The sequence below is a fragment of the Rhinoderma darwinii genome, chromosome 3, assembly GCF_050947455.1.
Source record: "Rhinoderma darwinii isolate aRhiDar2 chromosome 3, aRhiDar2.hap1, whole genome shotgun sequence".
Classification (NCBI taxonomy): Eukaryota; Metazoa; Chordata; class Amphibia; order Anura; family Rhinodermatidae; genus Rhinoderma; species Rhinoderma darwinii.
In genome coordinates, this window is record NC_134689.1 from 337,695,402 (window position 1) to 337,721,652 (window position 26,251).

Genomic DNA, 26,251 nt, shown 5'->3' on the forward strand with positions numbered 1-26,251 from the left:
GATACCATTTTTGGGTCAAATCCTCACTCCTCATGAATTCCGCATGGACCCCGCCAAGGTCCAGGCTGTGGCGGAATGGGTCCAACCTGCCTCCCTGAAGGCGTTACAGTGTTTCTTGGGGTTCGCTAATTATTACAGGAGATTTATTGCTAACTTCTCGGTCATCGCTAAGCCTCTTACGGACCTCACTCGCAAAGGTGCTGATCTCCTCCACTGGCCTCCTGAGGCTGTCCAGGCTTTTGAGGTCCTTAAGAAGTGCTTTATCTCGGCCCCAGTGCTGGTTCAGCCCAAACAAATGGAGCCATTTATCGTGGAAGTTGACGCATCCGAGGTGGGAGTGGGGGCTGTCTTGTCCCAGGGTACCAGGTCCCTCACCCATCTCCGTCCCTGTGCCTACTTCTCCAGGAAGTTTTCGCCCACTGAGAGTAACTATGATATTGGCAACCGCGAACTCTTAGCCATTAAATGGGCATTTGAAGAGTGGCGCCACTTCCTGGAGGGGGCTAGGCACCAAGTAACGGTCCTTACCGACCACAAGAATCTGGTTTTCCTAGAATCTGGCCGGAGGCTAAACCTGAGACAAGCTCGATGGGCGCTATTTTTTACCAGATTCAACTTTTTGGTTACCTATAGGGCTGGGTCTAAAAATATTAAGGCCGATGCTCTGTCGCGTAGCTTCATGGCCAGCCCTCCTTCGGAGGAAGATCCTGCTTGTATTTTGCCTCCTGGTATAATCATTTCTTCTATTGATTCTGATTTAGTCTCTGAAACTGCGGCCGATCAAGGTTCAGCTCCCGGGAACCTTCCTGAGGACAAGCTGTTTCTTCCCCTGCAATTCCGGCTAAGGGTACTTAGGGAGAATCATGACTCCGCACTATCTGGTCATCCAGGCGTCCTGGGTACCAAACACCTCATTGCCAGAAACTATTGGTGGCCTGAGTTGCCTAAAGACGTTAAAGCTTACGTCGCCGCTTGTGAAATTTGTGCTAGCTCCAAGACTCCCAGGTCCCGACCAGCGGGCTTACTATGTTCTTTGCCCATTCTCCAGAGACCTTGGACCCATATCTCCATGGATTTTATCACCGATTTGCCTCCATCTCAAGGCAAGTCGGTGGTGTGGGTTGTAGTAGACCGCTTCAGTAAGATGTGCCACTTTGTGCCCCTCAAGAAACTACCCAATGCTAAGACGTTAGCTACCTTGTTTGTCAAACACATCCTGCGTCTCCATGGGGCCCCTGTCAATATTGTTTCGGACAGAGGGGTACAATTTGTTTCATTGTTTTGGAGAGCCTTCTGTAAAAAGTTGGAGATTGATCTGTCCTTCTCCTCTGCCTTCCATCCTGAAACTAATGGCCAAACGGAGAGGACTAATCAATCTCTAGAACAATATTTAAGGTGTTTTGTCTCTGACTGTCAATATGATTGGGTCTCATTCATTCCCCTCACCGAATTTTCCCTTAATAACCGGGTCAGTAACTCGTCAGGGGTCTCCCCCTTTTTCTGTAATTTTGGGTTTAATCCACGGTTCTCCTCCGTTTCACCTGGTAGTTCCAACAATCCCGAGGTAGAGGTCGTTCATCGGGAACTGTGCACAGTCTGGGCTCAGGTTCAGAAGAACCTAGAGGCGTCCCAGAGCGTACAAAAAACTCAGGCTGATAGAAGACGTTCTGCTAACCCCTTGTTTATGGTCGGGGATCTGGTGTGGTTATCGTCTAGGAACTTGCGCCTTAAGGTCCCGTCCAAGAAGTTTGCTCCCCGGTTTATTGGGCTGTATAAGGTCATTGAAGTCCTCAATCCTGTCTCCTTCCGAATGGAGTTGCCCCCATCTTTTCGAATACACGACGTGTTTCATGCCTCCCTCCTTAAACGCTGCTCCCCGTCCTTGGCTCCCTCGAGGAAACCTCCTGTTCCCGTTCTCACCCCTGAGGGGGTGGAATTCGAGGTGGCCAAGATTGTGGACAGCAAGATGGTCCAAGGCTCCCTTCTGTACCTGGTCCATTGGAGAGGATACGGGCCTGAGGAGAGGACTTGGGTACCCGCCCGGGATGTTCACGCTGGGGTATTGGTCAGGAAGTTCCACCTTCGTTTCCCCAATAAACCAGGTCCACTTAGAAAGGGTCCGGTGGCCCCTCATAAAAGGGGGGGTACTGTAAAGGATCTGCCAGGCACAACTTCTGTGTATACGCCCATAGGTAATCAGTCTGCACCTGAGTCTATGTCTCTTAGACTGACTCCATCTTACACCACTCAGGATGGCAGGCTTAGGAGTGGGAGAGCCTATCGCAGCCTGGCCAGATGGAGCTAGCTCCCGCCTTCTGTCTATTTATACCTGCCTTTCCTGTTCCTCCTTTGCTTGTGATTCTTCTCGTGTGGTTTCCTGGCCCAGCTACAGCTTCTGACTATTTGATCCTGCTCCATACTGACCCTGGCTTTCTGACTACTCTCCTGCTCTGCGTTTGGTACCTCGTTCACTCCTGGTTTGACTCGGCTCGTTCACCACTCTGTTGCTCACGGTGTTGCCGTGGGCAACTGCCCAATTTCCCTTAGCTTTGTGTACCCTTGTCTGTTTGTCTCGTGCACTTACTGAGCGTAGGGACCGCCGCCCAGTTGTACCCCGTCACCTAGGGCGGGTCGTTGCAAGTAGGCATGGACAGAGTGGCGGGTAGATTAGGGCTCACTTGTCCGTTTCCCTACCCCCATCATTACAGCTTTGTTCTAGTACTGTATTTATGTACTGTGCTTTGTTCTGGTGCTGTAAATATGTACTGAGCTTTGTTCTAGTGCTGTATATATGTACTGAGCTTGGTTCTAGTGCTATATATGTAGGGAGCTTTGTTCTGGTGCTGTATTTATGTACTAAGCTTTGTTCTGGTGCTGTATATATGTACTGAGCTTTGTTATTGTGCTATATATATGTACTGAGCTTTTCTCTGGTGCTCTATTTATGTACTGAGCTTGGTTCTGGTGATGTTATATATGTACTGAGCTTGGTTTTGGTACTGTGTATGCATGAGCTTGGTTCTGGTACTGTATATATGTATGAGCTTTGTTCTGGTACTGTATATATGTACTGAGCTTGGTTTTGGTACTGTATATGCATGAGCTTGGTTCTGGTACTGTATATATGTATGAGCTTTGTTCTGGTACTGTATATATGTATGAGCTTTGTTCTGGTACTGTATATATGTGTAAAGGATCTGCCAGGCACAGCTTCTGTGTCAACGCCCATAGGTAATCAGTCTTCACCTGCTTCTATGTCTGTGAGACTGACTCCATCTTCCACCACTCAGGATGGCAGGCTTAGGAGTGGGAGAGCCTATCACAGCCTGGCCAGACGGAGCTAGCTCCCGCCCTCTGTCTATTTATACCTGCCTTTCCTGTTCCTCCTTGCTTGTGATTCTTCTCGTTTGGTTTCCTAGCCCTGCTGCAGCTTCTGTACTATTTGACCCTGCTTCATATTGACCCTGGCTTACTGACTACTCTCCTGCTCTGCGTTTGGTACCTCGTACACTCCTGGTTTGACTCGGCTCGTTCTCCACTCTTGTTGTTCACAGTGTTGCCGTGGGCAACTGCCCCATTTCCCTTTGCTTCTGTGTACCCTTGTCTGTTTGTCTGTCGTGCACTTATTGAGCGTAGGGACCGTCGCCCAGTTGTAACCCGTCGCCTAGGGCGGGTCGTTGCAAGTAGGCAGGGACTGAGTGGTGGGTAGATTAGGGCTCACTTGTCTGTTTCCCTACCCCCATCATTACAATATGAGCTTGGTTTTGGTACTGTCTGTATGTACTGAGCTTTGTTCTGGTACTGTATTTATGTACTGAGCTTGGTTCTGGTTCTGTTTTTATGTACTGAGCCTTGTTCTGGAGCTGTATATATGTACTGAGCTTGGTTTTGGTGCTGTATTTATATACTCACTTTTGTTCTGGTGCTGTATATATGTACTCACCTTGGTTCTGGTACTGTATATGTATGAGCTTTGTTCTGGTACTGTATATATGTACTGACCTTGGTTCTGGTGCTGTATTTATGTACTGAGTTTAGTTCTGGTGTTGTATTTATGTACTGAGCTTTGTTCTGGTGCTGTATATACAGTGGATATAAAAAGTATACACACCACTGTTAGAATGCCAGTTTTTGTCATGTTACAAAATTAGTACAAGATGAATAATTTCATAACTTTTTTCCCACTTTAATGTGACCCATAATCTGAACAATTCCATTGAAAAACAAACTGAAATGTTTTAGAGTGGAAAAATAAAAATAAAAAACAAACATAATGTGGTTGCATAAATATCCTTAAACTAATACTTTGTTGAATTACCCTTTTATTTTATGACAGCATTTGGTCTTTTTAAATACAACACCAGAATCAAACTCAGTACATAAATACAACACCAGAACCAAACTCAGTACATAAATACGACACCAGAACCAAACTCAGTACATAAATACAACACCAGAACCAAGCTCAGTACATATAAACAGTACCAAAACAAAGCTCATGCATATATACAGTATCAAAACCAAGCTCATACACTGAACATCACCAAAAGAACACCATACCCACAGTGAAGCATGATGGAGGCAGTATTTTGCTTTGGGGCTGTATTTCTGCAGCTGGAACTGGGGCTTTAGTCAAGGTGAAGGGAATTATGAACAGTTCCAAATATCAGTCAATATTGGCACAAAACCTGCAGACCTCTTCTAAAAAGCTGAAGATGAATTTCACGTTTCAGCACGACAACAACACAAAGCATATCTCCAAATCAACAAAAGAATGGCTTCACCAGAAGAAGATCAAATTTTTTTAATGGCCGAGCCAGAGCCCAGATCTTAAAGAGGATGTCACCAGAATACAAGTGCCCTATCTCCTTCATAATCTGATCGGCGCTGTAATGTAGATAACAACAGTGGTTTTTATTTTTAAAAACTATAATTTTTGTGCACGTTATGAACAATTTTCGATTTATGATAATTCGTTTCTTAATGCCCAACTGGGCGTTTTTTAACTTTTGACCAAGTTGGCGTTGTAAAGAGGAGTGTATGACGCTGACCAATCAGCGTCATACACTTCTCTCCATTCATGTCCATTTGTATTCACAGCACAGCGTGATCTCGCGAGATCATGCTGTGCTGTCACATACACCCACATTAACTTTACTGAAGTATCTTGAGAGTGAATAGACATTGCCTCCAGCCAGGATGTGATGTCTATTCACACTCCAGACACTTCAGTAAAGTTACTGTAGGACTCACTCTCGGCACAGCGTGATCTCGCGAGATCAACGCTCTGAATGACAGCACAGCGTGATCTCGTTAGATCACGTTGTACTGTGTGATTAAGCCCCACATAAATTTTACTGAAGTGTCGGGAGTCTGAATAGACATCGCATCCTTCCTGGAGGCAATGTCTATTCACTCTCAAGACACTTCAGTAAAGTTAATGTGGGTGTATGTGACAGCACAGCGTGATCTCGCAAGATCACGCTGTGCTGTGAATACAAATGGACATGAGTGGAGAGAAGTGTATGACGCTGATTGGTCAGCGTCATACACTTCTCTTTACAATGCCCACTTGGTCAAAAGTAAAAAAACGCCCAGTTGGGCATTAAGAAACTTATTAGCATAAATCTAAAATTGTTCATAACTTGCTCAAAAATTATAGTTTTTCAAAATAAAAAAACACTGTTGTTATCTACATTTTAGCGCCGATCAGTTCTGGCACTTTATATATGTGCTGAGCTTGGTTCTAGTGCTGTATTTATGTATTGAGCTTGGCTCTCGTGCCGCATATATGTATGAGCTTGGTTCTGGTGCTGTATATATGTATGAGTTTTGTTCTGGTGCTGTATTTATGAACCGAGCTTGGTTTTAGTGCTGTATTTATGTACTGAGCTTGGTTGTGGTACTGTATATATGTATGAGCTTGGTTCTAGTGCTGGATTTATGTACTGAGCTTGGTTGTGGTGTTGTATATATGTATGAGCTTTGTTCTGGAGCTGCAATTATGTAGGATATATTTATAATAAGAAAATTGAAGGGCAGATGAATTGTTTTCAATTCATTGTATATTTAATGGGAACCTGTCAGGTAGTTTTAATCCCTAGAACCGCCACCATGACTTGACAATATTCCCAAACATTCCCACGTGTTTTTTTCAGATGCAGCAAAATCTATCAAATCAACTTTTAAAACGGTGCACACTATATGCTAATTACTCATTAAAGGGTCATCGGGCGGTGCCGCTATCTTGAAGAGTCACCTAGTCCTGCCTCCAAACCCACCTTTCCATGCTTGATTGACATCCCCTGGCTGTTATACATCACTGCAAGTCTCCTCCAACTTTCTTGGATGCGCCATTGTCTTCTACTACTTGGGCACGAACCGTGCAGCGAGGTGTACTCTGCCCGGTTTCATTGCTGCAGCGGGCATGCCAGGGAAGTACAAGGCATCCACAAGAGTTGGAGGAGGCTGGTGATGATGTAGAACAGCCAGGGGATGTCAATCAAGATCTGGGGGGCGCCATTTCAATTTTCACCTCAGACAGCAGAAAAGCTAGAATCGGCCCTGGTTGGAGTGATGCTGTTTCTGGGGGAAAAAACTGACCTATGTTTCTAATCTCAGACAGCTTCTTCAAAGGGGTATTTCCAGAATCAATAATTATCACCTATCCACAGGATTGTGAGAACAGGGATCCCAAACCCCCAGATTCGCATCACTGCTCCCCCTGTGGCAGCATGCATGCTCTACCATGCAATGTCCTCCTTACTGCAGTCTAACAATGAGGAGCAACGGGGGTTCGTGACTCTCATTCTCACGATCGGTGCAGGTCCTAACATCTACTGATTGGTCTGCTGAAGTATATACTGAAATTGTTCGGATTCCTGCATCACTGGGTACATACCCAAAGCCCTGTGTCTCTTGCAGCAGTTGTGATAATGGCAGCTGTGTTTCTTGAGGATAGCAGTAATTTGTCACTCGTTCCACATTCTGTAGCATCATTCCCTGAGACAATGTAAGAAAAGCTGAGCCTCTGACAAATGGAGTTAAGACCCCAAGAACAATAAATTGTGCCTGTGTGGAAGTGGTTCCTGCTGAATTCTGCAAAGAAAGATAGTTTTGTGATAACAAACAGTAGTGTTTATATAAACATATATATATCCGTGAAAAGTATTCAAACTCCACACATAAGTCCTCTCACCAAACAACTTATTAGAGCATCAAGCAAGACGAAGCGACGCTGTTGAGGTAAGGCAGCCACAGACTGAGCTTCTGATTTCAGTATGTTCAGTACATGTCTGCAGCTCTTGGCTGGGAGTAGAGACACAGCACTGGTCCTAAAACAGAGAGAGAGTTAGGTTGGAAAATAAATAAAAGGCACCTGATGCTCAAACAATATAGGGCTGATAGTGGGAAGTTCCCATAATTCCAGGACTGGCATTTCATTGGATGATGCTCTGAGCAGTACCTTCTGTTAGTGCCCCCCCCCCCCCCCCCACCGCCAATATGGCATACTGTCATACGGTGTAGAAATAACTACTTCATATAGTACCTAAATAAAGCATGAACAATGGAACAATCAAAGGGGTGGTACAGTTATCCACTGAAAACATGAAAACTGGTAGATCAGTGGGGGGTCCAACCACTGGGACCCCCAGCATTTGCCAGAAAGAGGGGTCCCTTTTCCCCCATTTTAGTGGAGCAGCGGTCGATCATGTGCGCTGCCACTTTAATCAAAGTCTATGGGATTGACGGAGATGTCCGAGCATTGTACTCGGCTATCTCCGTCAGTCTCACAGGCTTTAAATGGAGCGCAAGCACGCGCAGTGCATAGGTGAAAACTGGTTATAGCTCTTCAGAACCGAAATATTCCTTTCTTAACATTCACTAATGTAGTAATCATTAATCAATTAATTATACTTTAAAGTTATTTTAGGGACCTTAAAATGTAGGTTTTAAAATTAGTTGTACCTTAAAGAACAGCTAAACCCAAAGCTTGTGAGCTACATCTAGCACTGAGGGATTTGATTTACCATAACTTTTACCATACAACATTACTTTTCTATCATATATGTTGATCTCTTTGACTTACTGAATCTCGGCAATCATTTGTGAGCTTAAACTTTTCAACAGTGTTAAGGATGGAGGAAGGGGGATTACTTTATCCAGTGCACAGCGGACCTAAACAGAACCAGAGATGGGAATAGATATAACAGTTATATCAAACTTTATGGTATCTGTCGCATATGTGATAGACAGCCAGTACTTGTGATCGGCCAACCACTGTGTATGTAAGCTAAATAGAGATAAGAGAAGCTACATCCACATTTAGCAGATCCCCAGCATATGTTTATCTGGGTATGTCTAATAAGAGGTATAGCAGTAGTGCATAAGAGATTAAATAACAGTAAATATCACATATATTTATATATATCTCAGATATCTTCTATTTTGATGTCTAATTCCAGAATTTGCTGATAAGTGAAAACTCTTCTGAAGTCAATTCAGTGCAACCGATGAATGAAGGCTCCATTATTTATTCTCACCACATGCTGGGGCAATGAGTTGATGACATCACAAAACTTTTCTATAGCTTGTATGGTGTTATCTTGCAGAAGACTTCTGAGGGAATCACAGTTCGTTCTAGTCACGGAATTTGCTGAGGACCTAAAAGTCATAAGTAGAAGACAATAGAGAGCTATCATACAATGTACTTGGGATGGAGGATTTGAATTTGGAGACATGAACATAACATAGATACATAAGGTGTGATATGTTGATATAAATTATTTTATGGAATAATTTTGGAAGCAAAAAATGGGGATCAATGGGATGAGGTTCCAGGAAGTGGTTTTATTTGTAAAAATTGTAGATTAACCCCTTCCCGCTCCTTGACGTACTATTACGTCATGGCAGCTGTATCGTTCGCGCTCCATGCCGTAATAGTACGTCACGGGAGTAACGGCCGTTTCGGCCGTCCTCCCGACACATACAGGAGCTGTGACGCTGCTGTCTTGTTCAGCAGCTGTCACAGCTCCTACAGCGGGGACCGATCGCTGTGTCCCCGCTGATTAACCCCTTAAAAGCCGCGTTCTATAGAGATCGCGGCTTTTTAGGGGTTAAGCTGCCATCGCCGGCCTGCTACACGATAGCGGCCGGCGATGGTGACTATGGCAACCGGACACCAAACAATGGCGTCCGGCTATGCCATAGACGGAAGCCTAGTGGGTCCTGACAACGTCAGGACCCACTATGCTTGCTGTCAGTGAGTAGCTGACAGTTCTAATACACTGCACTACGCATGTAGTGCAGTGTATTAGAATAGCGATCAGGGCCTCCTGCCCTCATGTCCCCTAGTGGGACAAAGTAATAAAGTAAAAAAAAAGTTAAAAAAAGATGTGTAAAAATAAGAAAATAAAAGATTTAAAAGTAATAAAAGTAAAAATCCCCCCTTTTTCCTTATCAGTCTTTTATTATTAATAAAAATATATAAACAAACAAATAAACTATACATAATTGGTATCGCCGCGTCCGTAACGGCCTGAACTACAAAATTATTTCATTATTTATCCCGCACGGTGAACGCCGTAAAATAAAATAATAATAAACCGAACCACAATCACAATTCTTTGGTCACTTCACCTCCCAAAAAATGGAATAAAAAGAGATCAAAAAGTCGCATGTACCTAAAAATGGTCCTGATCGAAACTACAGTTCGTTACGCAAAAAATAAGTCCTCGCACGGCTTTATTGATTGAAAAATAAAAACGTTCTGGCTCTTAGAATAAGGTTACACAAAAAGTGAATGATTGTTTACAAAACGTATTTTATTGTGCAAACGCCATAAGACATTAAAAAAAACTATAAACATCTGGTATCGCCGTAATCGTATCGCCCCGCAGAATAAAGTGAATGTGTCATTTATAGCGCACGGTGAACGCTGTAAAAAAAAACGAAAAAAAAAACAATAGTAGAATTGCTGTTTTTTAGTCACCACGCCACCTAAAAATAGAATAAAAACTGATCAAAAAGCCGCATGCACCCCAAGAAAACTACAATGGATTCCTCAAGGGGTCTAGTTTCCAAATTGGGGTCACTTTTGGGGGGTTCCCAATGTTTTGGCACCACAAGACCTCTTCAAACCGGACATGGTGCCTAATAAAAAAGAGGCTTCAAAATCCACTAGGTGCTCCTTTGCTTCGGAGGCCGGTGCTTCAGCCCATTACCGCCCGAGGGCCACATGTGGGATATTTCTCAAAACTGCAGAATCTGGGCAATACGTATTAAGTTGCGTTTCTCTAATAAATCCTTTTGTGTTATAAAAAAAATGGTATAAAGCGGATTTTCTGACAAAAAAAATATTTAAATTTCACCTCTACTTTGCTCTTCATTTTTGTGAAACACCTAAAGGGTTCATAAACTTTCTAAATGCTGTTGTGAATACTTTGAGGGGTCTAGTTTCTAAAATGGGGTATTTGATAGGGGTTTCTAATATATGGGCCCCTCAAAGCAACTTCAGAACTGAACTGGAACCTAAAAAAATAAATAAATGAGGCAATACTTCGCTTCTTACATTATACTGATAATGAGCCGTGCCCACCCCGAGATGACCCCAGTTTTGACCGTTTGTATAAACGGAGACCCCTATTAGACCGTTCCAGTGCCTGGTTTTCCCCAGCATACACCCCGAGAAGTGTATTTCTATTGATGAGTCCCTGGTACATTTTAAAGGGAGGGTTCAATTCCGCGAGTACCTGCCGGGTAAGAGGGCAAGGTATGGCGTGAAGATGTATAAGCTGTGAGAGTGCATCAGGGTATACCTACAGATTTAGGATATATGAAGGGAAGGCCACCCCCAAACCAGACTGCATCCTGGACTACAATAGGTACATGGGAGGGATGGACTTGTAAGATCAAGCCCTGAAGCCCTACAGCGCCATGCGGTGTGGTATAAGAAGCTGGCCGGGCACATCATACAGATGGCATTGTACAATGCGTACATGCTACGTCGATGTGCAGGCCAGACGGGAACTTTCCTGGAATTTCAAGAGCTGATTATCAAGAACCTAATCTTTAGGGACCAAGAAGGGGGGGCACCCAGTACTTCTGGAAGCGGGGCCACACGCATCGTACCAGGGCAACACTTTCCAGGAGAAGTTCCCCAAACTGGCAAGAAGGGAAAAAGTCAAAAGAGGGGCAAAGTCTGCTATAAGAGGGTGATAAGGGATGACACAATATATCAATTTGACACGTGTCCCGAATAACCAGAGCTCTGTATGAAAGTGTTTTAAAATGTATCATACATCCCTTGGTTTATAATTTACCCCAATTTTACTTACCCTGATGCACTCCACACAGCTTATCCCCCCTCGTCTTTCCCCTCTGGGCCCTGCTGTGTGCCCAGGCAGCTGATAACAGCCACATGTAGGGTATTGCCATACCCGGGAGAACCCACATTACAGTTTATGGGGTGTAGGTCTCCGGTCAAAATGCTCACTACACCTCTAGATGAATGCCTTAAGGGTGTAGTTTTTAAAACGGGGTCACTTCTTGCGGGTTTCAACTGTACTGGTACCTCAGGGGCTTCTGCATACATGACTTCGCACTAGAAAATCCCCAGTAGGCCAAATGGTGGTCCTTTCCTTCTGAGCCCTCCCATGGGCCCAAACGGCAGTTTATCACAACAAATGGGGTATTGCGGCACTCAGAACAAATTGCGCAACAGAATGGGGTATTTTGTTTCTTGTGAAAATAAGAAATTTTCAGCCAAAACGACATATTATTTGAAAAAAATAATTTTGTTTTCATTCCCAGCCCAATTCAAATAAGTTCTGTGAAAAAACTATGGGGTCAAAATGGTCACAACACCCATAAATGAATTCCTTGAGGGGTGTAGTTTCCAAAATGAGGTCATTTGTGGTGGGTTTCTATTGCTTTGATACCTCTGGGGCTCTGCAAATCCAACATGGCACCCGAAAACTAATCCAGCAAAATCTGTACTCCAAAGAACACACAGCGCTCCTTTCCTTCTGAGCCCTCCCATGGGCCCAAACGGCAGTTTATCACCACAAATGGGGTATTGCCGCACTCAGGACAAATTGGGCAACAAAATGGAGTATTTTATTTCTTGTGAAAATAAGAAGTTTTGAGCTAAAATGACATATTATTGGAAAAAATATATATTTTTTTAATTCCCAGCCCAATTCAAATAAGTTCTGTGAAGAAACTATGGAGTCTAAATGGTCACATTACCCATAAATGAATTCCTTGAGGGGTGTAGTTTCCAAAATGGGGTCACTTCTGGTGGGTTTCCATTGCTTTGATACCTCTGGGGCTCTGCAAATGCGACATGGCACCCGAAAACCAAACCAGCAAAATCTGTACTCCAAAGAACACACAGCGCTCCTTCCCTTCTGAGGCCTCCCATGGGCCCAAACGGCAGTTTATTGCCACAAATGGGGTATTGATGCACTCAGGAGAAATTGGGCAACAAAATTGAGTATTTTGTTCCCTGTGAAAATAAGAAATTTTGGTAAAAAATTACATCTTATTGGAAAAAATGTCATTTTTTTAATGTCACAGCCCAATTGAAATAGGTGCTGTGAAAAAACTGTGCGGTCAAAATGCTAACAACAACCATAAATGAATTCCTTGAGGGGTGTAGTTTCCAAAATGGGGTCACTTTTGGTGGGTTTCCATTGCTTTGATACCTCTGAGGCTCTGCAAATGCGACATGGCACCCGAAAACCAATCCAACAAAATCTGGACTCCAACAAACATATAGCGCTCCTTTCCTTCTGAGCCTTCCCATGGGCCCAAACGGCAGTTTATCACCACAAATGGGGTATTGCCACACTAAGGACAAATTGGGCAACAAAATGGGGTATTTTGTTCCCTGTGAAAATAAGAAATTTTGATCACAAATGACATTTTATTGTAAAAAATGAAATTTTTTTCATTTCAGAGCCCAATTCAAATACGTGCTGAGAAAAAACTGTGCGGTCAAAATGGTAACAACAAACCTAAATGAATTCCTTGAGGGGTGTAGTTTCCAAAATGGGGTCACTATTGGGGGATTCCTACTGTTTTGACACCTCAACACCTCTTCAAACCTGGCATGCTGCCTAAAATATATTCTAATAAAAAAGAGGCCTCAAAATGCACTAGGTGCTTCTTTGCTTCTAGGGCTTGTGTTTTAGTCCACGAGCGCAGTAGGGCCACATGTGGGACATTTCTAAAAACTGCAGAATCTGGACAATATATATTTAGTAGTGTTTCTCTGGTAAAAGATTCTTTGTTACAGAAAAAAAAATGAATAAAATTTAAATTCAGCAAGAAAAATGAAATTTGCAAATTTCACCTCCACTTTGCTTTAATTCCTGTGAAATGCCTGAAGGGTTAAAAAACTTTCTAACTGCTGTTTTGAATACTTTGAGGGGTCTAGTTTTTAAAATGGGTTGTTTTATCAGGGTTTCTAATACATAGGCCCCACAAAGCCACTTCAGAACTCAAGAGGTACCTTAAAAAAAAGGCTTTTGAAATTTTCTTAAAAATATGAGAAATTACTGTTTATGTTCTAAGCCTTGTAACGTCCAAGAAAAATAAAAGAATGTTCAAAAAACGATGCCAATCTAAAGTAGACATATGGGAAATGTGAACTAGTAACTATTTTGGGTGGTATAACCGTCTGTTTTACAAGCAGATGCATTTAAAAATTCTGAAAAATGCAATTTTTTCAAAATTTTCTCTAAATTTTGCAATTTTTCACCAATAAACACTGAATATATCGACCAAATTTTACCACGAACATGAAGCCCAATGTGTCACGAGAAAATAATCTCAGAATCGCTTGGGTAGGTTTAAGCATTCCGACGTTATTACCACAAAAAGTGAAATATGTGAGATTTGAAAAATGGGCTCTGAGCCTTAAGGCCAAAACTAGGCTGCGTCCTTAAGGGGTTAATTTGGTAAAAGAATGACAAGCATCAATGATTGATTCCTAATAAAATACCAGAGAAGTTACTCTTCAAGGGAGAAGATGCTAGCAATGAATATGTACCCCCACCTGGTGCTGGCACATCTCACCACACCACCCAACTTAGGACAGGAAGACCTGGTGCTTGTCCACTTGCCCCTTTCCCAACTCCTGATGTAGAGATACAAAACCTTTTATACTTTTATGGTATTTTTGTGATGCCTATAAAGAAGAGGAGCCATGTTCAAGTTAACGCTACCCATGGGGAAGTAGGATGGGGTAAAAAATTTGGGAATGGGTATGTTTGAGTATGGCAGATAACAGAAGGATGCAGGAAAATATAACAGGGTTAGTGAATATGATAATTTAGTCCAGGGGTGTTTACCCCCCCCCCCCCCAAAAAAAAATGTGTGTGCATGTATTTATATGTGTATATAAGTCTATATATGTATATACTACAATCCTATGGCTATGGATAGCATTAGATACAGTGGCTCAGCAGACATTATCACACATGATAGGATTAGATATAGGGCCCAGCTAGCTGACAGTGCAGCTCCAGAGTTGGACCCAGGAAAGGTAAGTATAAGAATTGCTTCGCTTTCTACTTCTGATTCGAGGACTACTTGGATTACAGCTTTTTTTTATTCTCAATAAAATGGTTAACGAGGATTTTGTGGGGGTTTTTATTACAAGAAAATATTTTTTCTATGTCCTTGTATTTTTTTAAACTTTATTACTTCCGCCTTAGTTATGTCCGCTGGCTGATTGACAGCGTCCATTACTAAGGTTTAGTGTTAGCAGGTGAAAAAGCTAACACTAACACCCATTATTAGCCCATACCCACATCCACCAGGGGTGTCGGGAAGAGCTGGGTACGATCCAGTACCCGACCATGTGTAGTGATGGTCTGGTACTGGGGTGGCCGCAGGCTGGTATTATTCAGCTGGGAAAGCCAAAAAACAGTGGCCCTTCCGACCCTGATAATGCTAGTCTGCTGCTGTTTTGTATCTGGTTGGTTATGAAAAATGGGGGTGGCTTGGGCCCCGAAAGCCCGGTGCTAGCAACGCCACTGATTTAGTTAGTCATTTTGCTTCTATAACAAATAACCATGTATTAGTTTATATTAGTTCATCATTGTAGGGGTGGCATACAGGAGGTAAAGAAGGTAGGGCAGGAGAGATATCTTTCCATAAACAGAGTTTGCAGGATAGAGGCATCACAAACCAACCTGACTCCATCTGATATACGACTCATCTGTGTGGCCTCACGGATCAGCAGCAGCGCCTTGTACATGAAGAAGACAATTTATTGTATTCATATATACAAGTGTGACTTGATGTCTCTATATCTCTAGATAAACATATCATACAACATTGATTTGCACTTTACATGAAGGAAATCTAGAGCCATAAATGAATAACATTGTGACACACAAGGCTAAATATGTGTATCATGGGTGAATATTGTTATTCTTGGGTGTCTGGGTGTCATGTGTTATCTATCTATCTATCTATCTATCTATCTATCTATCTATCTATCTATCTATCTATCTATCTATCTATCTATCTATCTGTCTATCTATCTGTCTGTCTGTCTGTCTGTCTGTCTGTCTGTCTAATGAGTGACGATTTCTTTATGCGTTTCTGTGTCATTCCAAAAATGAGGTCATCTTGAAATATGACAAATCTAATGAGCGTTAGAGAACCTAAAAGCTATACACAATGAAAATTTGGAGGCCTATTGATAGTGCAAAGCATTTGGCAATACACATTAAAATCGTAGGTACTTATCATGTCCCATCATTAATTATAAGCTCTTGTCATCTCTCATTTGTACTTCTAAATAAGAGCTACGTTGTAAATACATTATCAGCAAAACAATAGACATATGTGTAAAAAATTATAAATGCAATCTCAGTAGATTCCAGATGCTATTAATTTATCTGAGATTTAAAGTAAAGCTCTAACTTTGACCGACATTGGCTATATAGCCAGAAAATATAAAATCTAGCATCATGTTTGCTCTGTGCAGTGTTGAAAACAATCTCCTGTTTATGTGTCAGCATTTAGAACATGGGGCAGATTTACCGAGACTTGCCTTTCATACATCAGACTTTCTGCTCCGCTGGAGTAAGATGTGACGGATTTATTAAGAGGAGCACACAGGGCCGCCATCAGGGGGGTATTAGGGGTAGTAGTGTAGGGGGCCCGGCCAAACTTAATTGAAAGGGGGGCCTGGCAACTGCCGCGACTTGCCTTTGGTAGAAAAAAACAGGCCCCTGCAATGGGGCCTGTTTTTTTCACCAAAACAATGTTGTGAGCTGCGGGCCCCCCTCTCGTGAAACACCGCCGTGAGCTGCGGGCCCCCCTCTTATCACCGCCGCGAAACACCGCCCGCTTGCGCGCGTACGAGCGAGCGCGCGACCGCGCGCGAACGACCGCAAGCACGCGCGCCCACGCGCGAACGACCAGGCGCGCCGCCGAGAGGGAGGCGGTGCGCCCGCAACACAACATCTAGGGGGAAGGACAGCCACACTGGACAGCGCCGCAGTCTACTTACCTGCTGGCCCGCCTCCGACTCGTCCTCCTCGTCCTCCTCGTCCGCCTCCGACTCTGCCTCCTCGTCCTCCTCGTCCGACTCCGCCTCCTCGTCCGACTCCGCCTCCTCCTTCTCCAGAGCGTGGCTGCGTAAGGAGAGGGGGAGGAGTCTAGTTGTTGCGCGGCGGCAGTTCTACGATCCCTGCCATTTTCTGGAGCCTGGAGGTGAAGGACGACATCTGGACCGAAGACATCGCCTGAAGTGGACTGGAGTGGGAGCAGCTCTTCTGACACGGTGAGTAAAGTGTCTCAAAGTGCTGTTTATGTATGGCCCTGTTCACACAGAGTATTTTGCAGGCCGAAAAAATCTGCCTCAAAATTCCTTAAAGAATTTTGAGGCAGATTTTGACCTGCCCATACTATCTTGCCGCGTTTTTTGCTGCGTTTTTTGCCCGCTGCGATTGAGGACAGCAGACAAAAAACGCAGGGAAAAATGCATTTTCTGCCTCCCATTGATTTCGATGGGAGGTCAGAGGCGGAACCGTGGCAAGAAAGGATGTGCTGCTTTTTCTTTTTTCCGCGACTGGCTCCCATTGATTTCAGATTAAATCAATGGGAGGCGGTTTTGGAAGTTGTTTGGTGCTGATTCTGACGCAGTGTCCGAGTCAATATCAAGGCCCAAAAACTCTGTGAACTGGGCCTTATTGTTAGGGCTTATTCAGACGAACGTGTAATACGTCCGTGCAACGCGCGTGATTTTCACGCGCCTCGCACGGACCTATGTTACTCTATGGGGTCGTGCAGAATGTCAGTGATTTTCACGCAGCGTGTGTCCGTGTGTCCGCTGCGTAAAACTCACGACATGTCCGATATTTGTGCATTGTTCGCGCATCACGCACCCATTGAAGTCAATGGGTGCGTGAATGTCACGCCCAGCACTTCCGCAGCCGTATAAACTATGAATGAAAACAGAAAAGCACCACGTGCTACAAACATACAAACAGAGTGTCATAATGATGGCGGCTGCGCGAAAATCACGCAGCCGCGCATAAATCACGCAGCCGCGCATCATACGCTGCTGACACACGGAGCTGTTGTGGACCTTTTGCATGCGCAAAACGCCACGTTTTTGCGCACACAAAAAGCACACGCTTGTGTGAATCCGGCCTTAGGGTAGGAACACACTAGGCATGAACACTGCGGATTTTATGCAACACATTTTATTGTGGAAAATCCGCAGCGTATTAAAGTCGCAGCAGAGTGGATGAGATTAGAACAAATCTCATCTACACGCTGCAAAAAAAATGGACCTGCCGTGTGGCTTTTGGCTTTTTAAGCCGCAGCTTGTCAATGTATTCTGTGGAATTGCTGCTCCTCTGTTGCGGAAATGCTGCGGTTCTGCCGCAAAAAGCACACATGAGAAAAAAAAAAAAAGGCACTTTTTTAAATTTATAAAAAAGTTTAGACTTGCCCCGGCCGTAGTCCTGGTGACGCGATCCTCTATTCTTAGCGCAGCCCGGCCTCCTGTCATGACGTTTCATCCCATGTGACTGCTGCAGCGGTCACATGGTCTACAGCGTCATCTCAGGAGGCGGGGCTACGTTCAGAAGAGAGAGATGCGTCACCTAAACTACGGCCGGGGCAAGTCTAAACTTTTTTTCCCTGCAGGATTCTCGCAGCGGACATGCCTCACGAAACCTGCGCCACTATTTGGTGCGGTTTTGCTGGCGGAATTCCCTGCGGCTACCGGGGCGGATAAGCTGTGGAGTTTAACTCAGCATATCCGCCTAGTGTGTCCCTTATGATGTCGCTCCTGGAGCTGCTGCCGGTCTCTAAATAGGCAGTTGGTCCAGTAGAATTTGGAATTATTTTTTTTTGTGAACCAGCTTAAAAAAACACAAAACTTTTGTGTTAGGGCCTGTTCACATCACTGTTCACATTCCTGATTGGACAACATTGGACATAAAATAAAAATAATTTATGCTTCTCTTCGTTCCCTCTTCCGGGTCCCCTCAGGCTCAGCATGCCTTGGCTCATACAATGTCTTGATGCTGAGTAGCGACCGGGCCTTTTATGTGACTCAGCACTCAACGTCCTGACTGCTGCATCACATACAACGTCCTGACGCTGCCCGGCATCAGGACATTGTATGAACTGTGGCCTGCTAAGGGAGCCTGAGGGGACCCGAAAAGGAGAAGTGAAGAGCAGCAGTGAGGTGAGCATACATTTTTTTTTAATTGCCCAATGAGGAAGGGGGGTAGTCTGATCGGGGGAGGCAAGACATGGGGCTCGGCATGGGTCTTTATCGTGCTATGCCCCACAGAGTGAAATCTACGGCAGTTAGGGGCTGGTGTAGATTTCCTCTATTATTTACGCCACTTTTCTGCCAGCATAAAATTTTGGACCTTGTGTGACTTTTCTGCGCCAGAAAACTGGCGTAGAAAGGGTGATGAATTCCCTCAACTGCCTGCAAATGGTACCCTGCTGTGAATGTGATAAGTGTGTGATTGTCACATTAACCTCCTAATACTCATTAACATGAACACTCAATATAAGTATGACGTATTTATATAGAATATTTGATGTTCAAATGTTACAGAGTAAACTCCAGAATTTAATGAAAATCACAAGTCATAGAATGAAAATACAAAATACAAGAAAATACAAATTCTTTCATTACTAGAAAAAGTGATATATTTTCCTGTTTTGTTTTACACTCTTGAGAAGTGTGGGGACTAACTTGTGAATGGTTGGTGGGAAATCTATGGGAAGTATATCACTGTAAAACAGCGCTGTATGGAGGCACCTGAAGTCCATAAGAGACTCCAAGCACATGGTTGTGCCATATTCATGAGGCCTTAAAAGTATTCAACAACTGTAAATAAATGAAACATTAGTGTGGCCCTAAAACCGTGTTTCCAGATTTTTTCTACCAACCAGAAGAAGCAGGAACTTTCAGTACAATTTATAAAGACCATGAAAGTAACATTATATGTATGCAGACATTATCAATACAATTAGCTGATTATAAAGGGTCCTACCTGCTGCTGGCTCCACTTCACCCCAGCCATAGGCCTCAGATTGGACAGGCTAGACAGTACTTCTTTGCTTCTTGTACGTAACATAATCAGTGGCAATGATAGTAGAAGAGGACCCAGCTCCATAAGCTTTAGTGAAACATTCCCTGATGCCTGTATATGACAAATACATATGAAATGGAAATATGTTAATATATAATATATAATACAAGTACAGGATCCTACATTGAGTAAAGAGACCCCATACCCCCCCCCCCCCCCATGTCCCAGTTTACATTTTCACACTACCAATCTGGAATCAGGGCCTGGTGCAGATTTACCCTCTATGTAGACCCTCCTTCCCTTGGTTTTTTTTATGCTGTGGTGTCTGTAAAGCAAAGTTGAGGTCAACTTAAACTGGCGCCCACTCCAATAACCCTTTTAGAAGCAAGTAAGGCTGTTTTTTGAAATGTATGCCCCAGAAGAGTAAACATCATTTAGTGCACTACATACAGATGTGTCCACCCTTAACTTTTGCTTTAATTTGGTTAAGGACTCAATTTCTCATAAAACAAATTCAATACAATATCGCGACATGCTATAAAAACCCTCCACAAGTTGCAATTCATATCATAACCACTGGGAGGTCACACATAAACACATATATAGCATTGACATCTCGTGACAGAGTCTCGCAAAATCATGTATTTTCAAAGCTGGTCATCTCGCGCCACACATCTCAGGATATGTTGAGATATGAGGAAGGGTATGAAAGGACACATCCATATTAACAAAAACAGAAACAATTTTGACATCTACACATACCCACATTGTCCTGAAGACAGCCATAATTTGAGCAGAACTTAGCATATCTGCATTACTGGTCAGGCCTGGCAGTAGCTTTACAAGCTGATTGGCTGATAACGTCTGAAGAATCGTAGGACTGATCCCCAACACCAAGGAACCCAAATGTGACAGCACTTCATCTGAGACCTGTGTGTGGGAGATTTGGTTTAATATAGAACGTTCATGTCTACAAAGACATAATAAAGGTAAATACATAAACCACATGGTGGATTACATTAACACCTAAATATTACATCCATGTGGCTGCTCTAACAATGGATAGTATGGTGGACATTTCAACGACCATGGAATTAATGGCCGACATTTGGTCTTAGAAAAAGTGACATAAAGTCTGAACTACTTAGAACCAATCTTGCACTAATGCATACAGTCATATAAGAGCAGTAGGGGTGGTACTGCCCTCAGGGGATCAGACAAATGAGGAGCTTGCTGTGCCAGTTGCTCCCTCCACCATAGAAAGGATTGTACGAGATTAAGAAAAAGGGTATTTTTTTTTCCCAATAATAAGATGTTACTCTATTCTCTCATGTGATGTGTGTGGTATTGGAGCTCAGCCCAATTCACTTATAATAAAATCGTGTCCTGACCTCTGCATTTATGGGATTTCTAAATGATATATTGTGATACATTGATTTAGGCACACACTGGTTCAGACTCACATTTCCTGGATTTAGGACCTTCTGAACAAGCTCCCGTGCCTAAAATACATACAGAAATAAATGCAAAATTAAAGTAAATGACAACAATGTACTGTGTGCATACCTACACACATACATGTGAATCCCAATTCGCAGGACTTTTAAGCACCGCCGTTGCTCCACTCAGGAATATTCCCAAAAGGTCTAGAAATGCTTCTTTTATAAAAAAAAAAAACCTGCTACAGAAGCGCTGCAAATATGCTGTGGAAAATCTGCAGCCTTTCCGTCCTGTGTTAATCAAGGCAAAATGTTCTGGTTAGGGCTATGTACAAAACCACTTCATGGCAACGGATCCAATTAAGTTATTTTTGGTCCATTTGGTTTCAGTTTTTCTGCTGCATACTTATCTACTCCTACCGTCAAAAGGCAACAGAAACCTGACAGAACGTAGACCACAGCAATGTGAACAGAGACTTATTGTTAGCTAAACCCTCTAATAACTGCTACTTTTTACCTCAACATATGATATATTTGTAGTTGTTATTATCACAGTCATTATTATGCTACTTGTACGTAAATCAGAAAGATCAAAATATAAAGGTTAGATATACAATAAGCTATAACCCAAAACATTTAGTGAAACCAATAAACTGTTAAAACCTCTGCTGCCATCTTGTGGACAATATGTAAATTACAGCTCTTTGTGCAGATTTTTATCTGAAGTTGATGTAAAAGAAAATAAAAAAACTTTTTACACAAATCTCAAAGCAACATGCAATATAGGCCTGTCCTTATATTATATCCATAAGTTTCCTGTCTTTCATTCTTTCTAAAGTGTTCTGTCATTGTAATGATAGCGTATGATATGTTCACGTTTCATTATAGTGGAGTGAGTATAATGAATGCTAAATTTTGATTTTGCCCTTATGTTTATGATAAAATGACACAGGGTTTTAAGTATTTGAATCTTTGACCTTATCAAGTATCAAGCTGTTTAGCCAATTCAGACAGGTAGGTAGGTAGATAGATAGATAGATAGATAGATAGATAGATAGATAGATAGATAGATAGATAGATAGATAGATAGATAGATAACCTGCTATTACTACATATAATAAAGTAGTATTACCTGAGCTGATGTTAGTGTCACTGAGGCCACATCAGAAAGGACAGGAAGCAATTGCTCTGGGCGCAGACCCTGTAGGAAATTGTATCCCAGAGAACGTATGACCACAGATAGTTTGGGGACTGATTCCAAGCTGAAATTTCGAATGTCCTGAAACTGCAAATCACCGAACAGGAATTCCAACATCTAAGCAGACGACAATAATGAGACACAGGATTAGAGCTTGGAACTGATGACGGATTATGAAACACCATCATTCACATTGTACCTATCCATATTTATCTATGGAAGTCATGCAGAGTAGGCAGTCGTCTAGAGCCCTAACAAAGAGGGGAGGGCGGAATTAAAAAAAAAAAACCTATGTTATTCAGCCAATCGATGTTCTCCAGTATAATAGGAAAACTATGGAATGGCGGGGAGAGTAGCGATAAGGGACAGTTGAATGCCCGGGTTATCTTTTGAAACCACCGACTTGGGCAACAACAGAGCACGTCCCGTCCCTGCTTATGAATCAAGAAATCCAGAAAATGGTATAGTATCTTTATTGTCTGTGTTGATTTATTGAACTTCACCATGGAGTCTGGAAAGAAGTCTCCTCTTCTCACACACTCGAAAAGGTTTCTTCTCAGAGCTAAGGAAATATCCATATTCTGGCCATATGGTTTCAGATCTTGAACATCGGCCTGGCACACACATCTTCCCATTCTGTGGAAAAAACAACAACGTGTCTATAAGATGAGTGTGAGAACAAAGATGATCCGCCAGTTGTCAGAGGTGACCCTACGATACTCACAACTCCACATCCTGCACTGTTATATTTGGTGCCTGTAACACTTTGGATGCAACAATTCTCTGGTATGGAGGAGTTAAATCCCATGGGAGCGAAGGGAGAATATTCACAACCTGATAGAAGAGCAAAAAGGTCAAAAAACATTTGCTTCAATCTGAACCACTCATTAATAGAAAATACTTTTCATTATAGTTTCGAGTGGAGTAGCTGAGGATGGGCGATTGCCGGGGCATGTGCCCCAGGTGATGAGTGTCGGGTAGAGGGGGGACGCCATTAAAACCAAAAGCATGAGTTTTTAATAAAGTGTTAATGAGGAGGACACATACTATTTTGTCAGTAGATTCACATTGCACGGGGGAGGAGAGCAAGGCCATTACCCGTCAGCAGCATGCCCAGGTAGGGCAAGCTTATGATTGGGCCACCGACCCATTTAGGCAAATCCACATACAGGGATTTGTATGCATTAAATTGTGGGGGAGGGGTACTAAGCTGAATATTTGCCCTGGGTGAAAGAGAGGATAACTTTTTCCCTGCATTGCCCCACATAGGGAACTCATGGTTATGATGGGTGACCAAGAATTTTTTTTTAGTGTCTGTTGTTTTTAACTGGTGGAGCGGACTGGAATTCATATTGTCCATTATGTTACTGGTCACTGCCTCTTACCTGTTGTGTACTGAGCTGCAGAAACACATCCAATGAGAAGAGAGGAAGCAGATTTCCTACTCGCAGTATAAAAGTGTCGTCCATTCGGGTTAGATTCTGAAACAAGGTTGATCTGCGGAGCCAGAACCCTAGCGCAAGTCACTGTGTTTCGGACTGAGATCCAGCATAGTGACTGAGGACCTGAAGCCTGTACAGGATATCATACAATTGTTAATAACAGGATCAGTTTTAGAAATCTGCTGCCAGAGGTTTTCAGTGTATCTCTGCCAGTGTGAAAGCATTCAGCATGTACATTGTCAGTTACCAATATGAATAAACAGCCCCGTGACTGTGATCTAAGGAAACGATATAATGAAAATATCCTCTCACTCCCACAAACTGTACTCAAAATCAATGGGGGGAGATTTATCAAAACTAGCGCAAATGAAATACGGAGTAGTTGCCAATGGCAGCCAATAAGGTTTCTGCTTTCATTTTCTGCAAAATGAAAGGTGAAATCTGATTGGTTGATATAGGCAACTACTCCACTTTTACTTTGCCCCAGTGTTGATAAATTTCCTGCTTTATATTTAACTTATTTTTTAAGAAATCGACTGATAATATAATATTAATAAAGTAACTTGTTGAGATTCTTTGGAATAGAGAACTTTTTGTTATTATGGTTTTGTACTACAATAAAAGGCCTCATTCCTTAACCCTATAACAACTGCCCAATGTCTTTTAACAGTGGGCGGTGCAGGTCCCCAATTTACAGCAACATCTTTTGGCGTCACTGTAGAAAAGGCCTATGAGCGCTCCTGTGAACACTTATTCTCTAAGCAGGATCTGTAACGAACAGCTCCTGTACATAGGTAAGGCTAGTGAACACAGCTGGGATCAGAGGAAACTCCAACCCCAGATGTTTAATCCTTTGATTGCCGCGGTCAGTAACCGCGGCATGATTAAAAGGGACTCTCCTCTTCGATCGCACAGGAAACCCGGTGACGCAATTAGAGACTGGGGGACCTAGAAAGGACTCCAGGGCTGTCTGTTCAGTATGCCTGCTGTTAGGGAACACATTGTGTTTCCCTAACAGCAGCCTGTGTCATAATAAAACAGGATAATGTAATAGCATGCAGGAATATGCTAATACATTATAAGTAAACAATAAAGTTGTTAAAAAAAAGTGTAACAAAAAAATAAGAAGAAAAAAGTCTGCAAAAAAGTAATTATTTAGCATAAAATACGTTTTATTGTCCATACATTACATTAAAAAAAAAAAATTAGGTATCTGCACAACCGTAATAACCCGAAGAATTAACTTAACAGGTAATTTAGCATGAAATGTGACTAGGATTTAAAAAAAAATTTACAATTAAAAAAAAAAAGAGAAACAATGCCAAAAATCGCCTTTTCTATATTCACGCGACGCAAAAATAAATGACTTAAGTTACACAGTATACAATTTCTCACGCATAAAACAAGGCCTCATATAGCCACGTCAATGAAAAAATTAAAACGTTATGGCTGCTGAAAGACAAAGAGGCAAAAATGAAAAAAATGGAGCTGCTCATTTAGGCCTTTTCTGGCCTGGTCATTAATAGGTTAATATGCTTTGATTAAATATTTCAGACTGTCTGGTCATTTCCAAAATGGAGGAGGATCTATACTACTACAAGATATTAGATGAGCTTACATATAGAACATGAAGAAAATGTCATCAACGCTTCAACTGAGACAGAACTGAATAATACAGGGACATAAATAAAATACAAAGGGCAACATAGCAAAGGGCTCCTACCACCTTTTCCCACTGAGCACATCTTCTGCACAAAGGACAACGCACAGCAGAAAGCCAACACTGTCTTTTTACAGAGGAGCAATGTCCCTGCATTTCAGTGGGTCCCCATAACAACTGCTAATGCTGCTACTGCTCTAGATAGGCCCATGACATCATCCAAATTGCAATTATTTGGGTACTATTTTCACTCCTTAGATGATCAGCCGTAGGCAAAGTTCCAAGACTTATAAAATAGATATATTAGCATTACTAGAGAAACTTACACCTCCTTGTCGTCTTGTAGTGGAGGTAGAAGCCCTATAAGCTCATCAGGTTCCAGATAATGTAAAAAGGGGACAACTTCATAGAAGAGAAGAGGCTCAGAGGTCACTATGACTGAGAGCAGTGTGGACACAATCATAGAAAAGTAGTCATCTGAAACCTGGAAGGCAAACCAAGAGTAGATTTGAAAAGAGACGGAAAATTCTTTAATATATCCTGCAAAAACAAGGTTTTAATAAAGGTTTGATGACATTAATCTAACATGAGGTTGGATTATTGCCTCTTTACAATTGGTTCATCAATAGCTTCTGTATAATATCGGGCTATTCATAGTCAAGGATGATGGGTAAGGCTGGGTTCACTCCGCTGCGGACACTCCGCAGCGTTAATCCGCAGCGGAGCCGTTTCTCCATTGACTTCCACTTAAATTTAGAAGTGTTCGTTTAGACGATGCGTAAAATTACGCTGCGGAGCATAGGCTGCGGAGCGGAATTTGGTGTCCGCAGCATGCAATGGCTGTTGCGGAGCAGTGGCGGACTGGTTGCGGACTCATGGCGGAATTTCTCCATTGACTTCAATGGAGATTCTAAATTCCG

The 26,251-nt window shown here is 42.6% G+C and overlaps 1 protein-coding gene and 1 long non-coding RNA gene across 4 annotated transcripts in view; one reads left to right on the forward strand and one right to left on the reverse strand.

The window, feature by feature from the left end:
* The window catches only part of LOC142749869 (uncharacterized), a 60,771-nt gene extending 52,022 nt beyond the window's left edge, over window positions 1–8,749 (forward strand). The window contains exon 3 of the long non-coding RNA XR_012882491.1: window positions 8,466–8,749. This is a non-coding gene — a long non-coding RNA (uncharacterized LOC142749869). The remainder of the gene's footprint in view (window positions 1–8,465) is intronic.
* The window catches only part of LOC142749868 (stereocilin-like), a 57,410-nt gene extending 31,676 nt beyond the window's left edge, over window positions 1–25,734 (reverse strand). For all 3 annotated transcript variants that reach the window (XM_075858400.1, XM_075858401.1, XM_075858399.1), the window contains exons 1-13: window positions 25,658–25,734; window positions 23,615–23,801; window positions 22,954–23,063; window positions 22,733–22,865; window positions 22,164–22,346; window positions 21,056–21,094; window positions 20,355–20,522; window positions 19,554–19,703; window positions 15,204–15,259; window positions 8,544–8,664; window positions 8,090–8,178; window positions 7,199–7,334; window positions 6,902–7,098 (exon numbers count right to left, since the gene is read on the reverse strand). In XM_075858400.1, coding sequence (XP_075714515.1) covers window positions 6,902–7,098; window positions 7,199–7,334; window positions 8,090–8,178; window positions 8,544–8,664; window positions 15,204–15,259; window positions 19,554–19,703; window positions 20,355–20,522; window positions 21,056–21,094; window positions 22,164–22,346; window positions 22,733–22,865; window positions 22,954–23,063; window positions 23,615–23,698 — 1,466 coding nt within the window. In that variant the 5' untranslated portion in view covers window positions 23,699–23,801; window positions 25,658–25,734. The remainder of the gene's footprint in view (window positions 1–6,901; window positions 7,099–7,198; window positions 7,335–8,089; window positions 8,179–8,543; window positions 8,665–15,203; window positions 15,260–19,553; window positions 19,704–20,354; window positions 20,523–21,055; window positions 21,095–22,163; window positions 22,347–22,732; window positions 22,866–22,953; window positions 23,064–23,614; window positions 23,802–25,657) is intronic.
* Window positions 25,735–26,251: the final 517 nt, after the last annotated feature.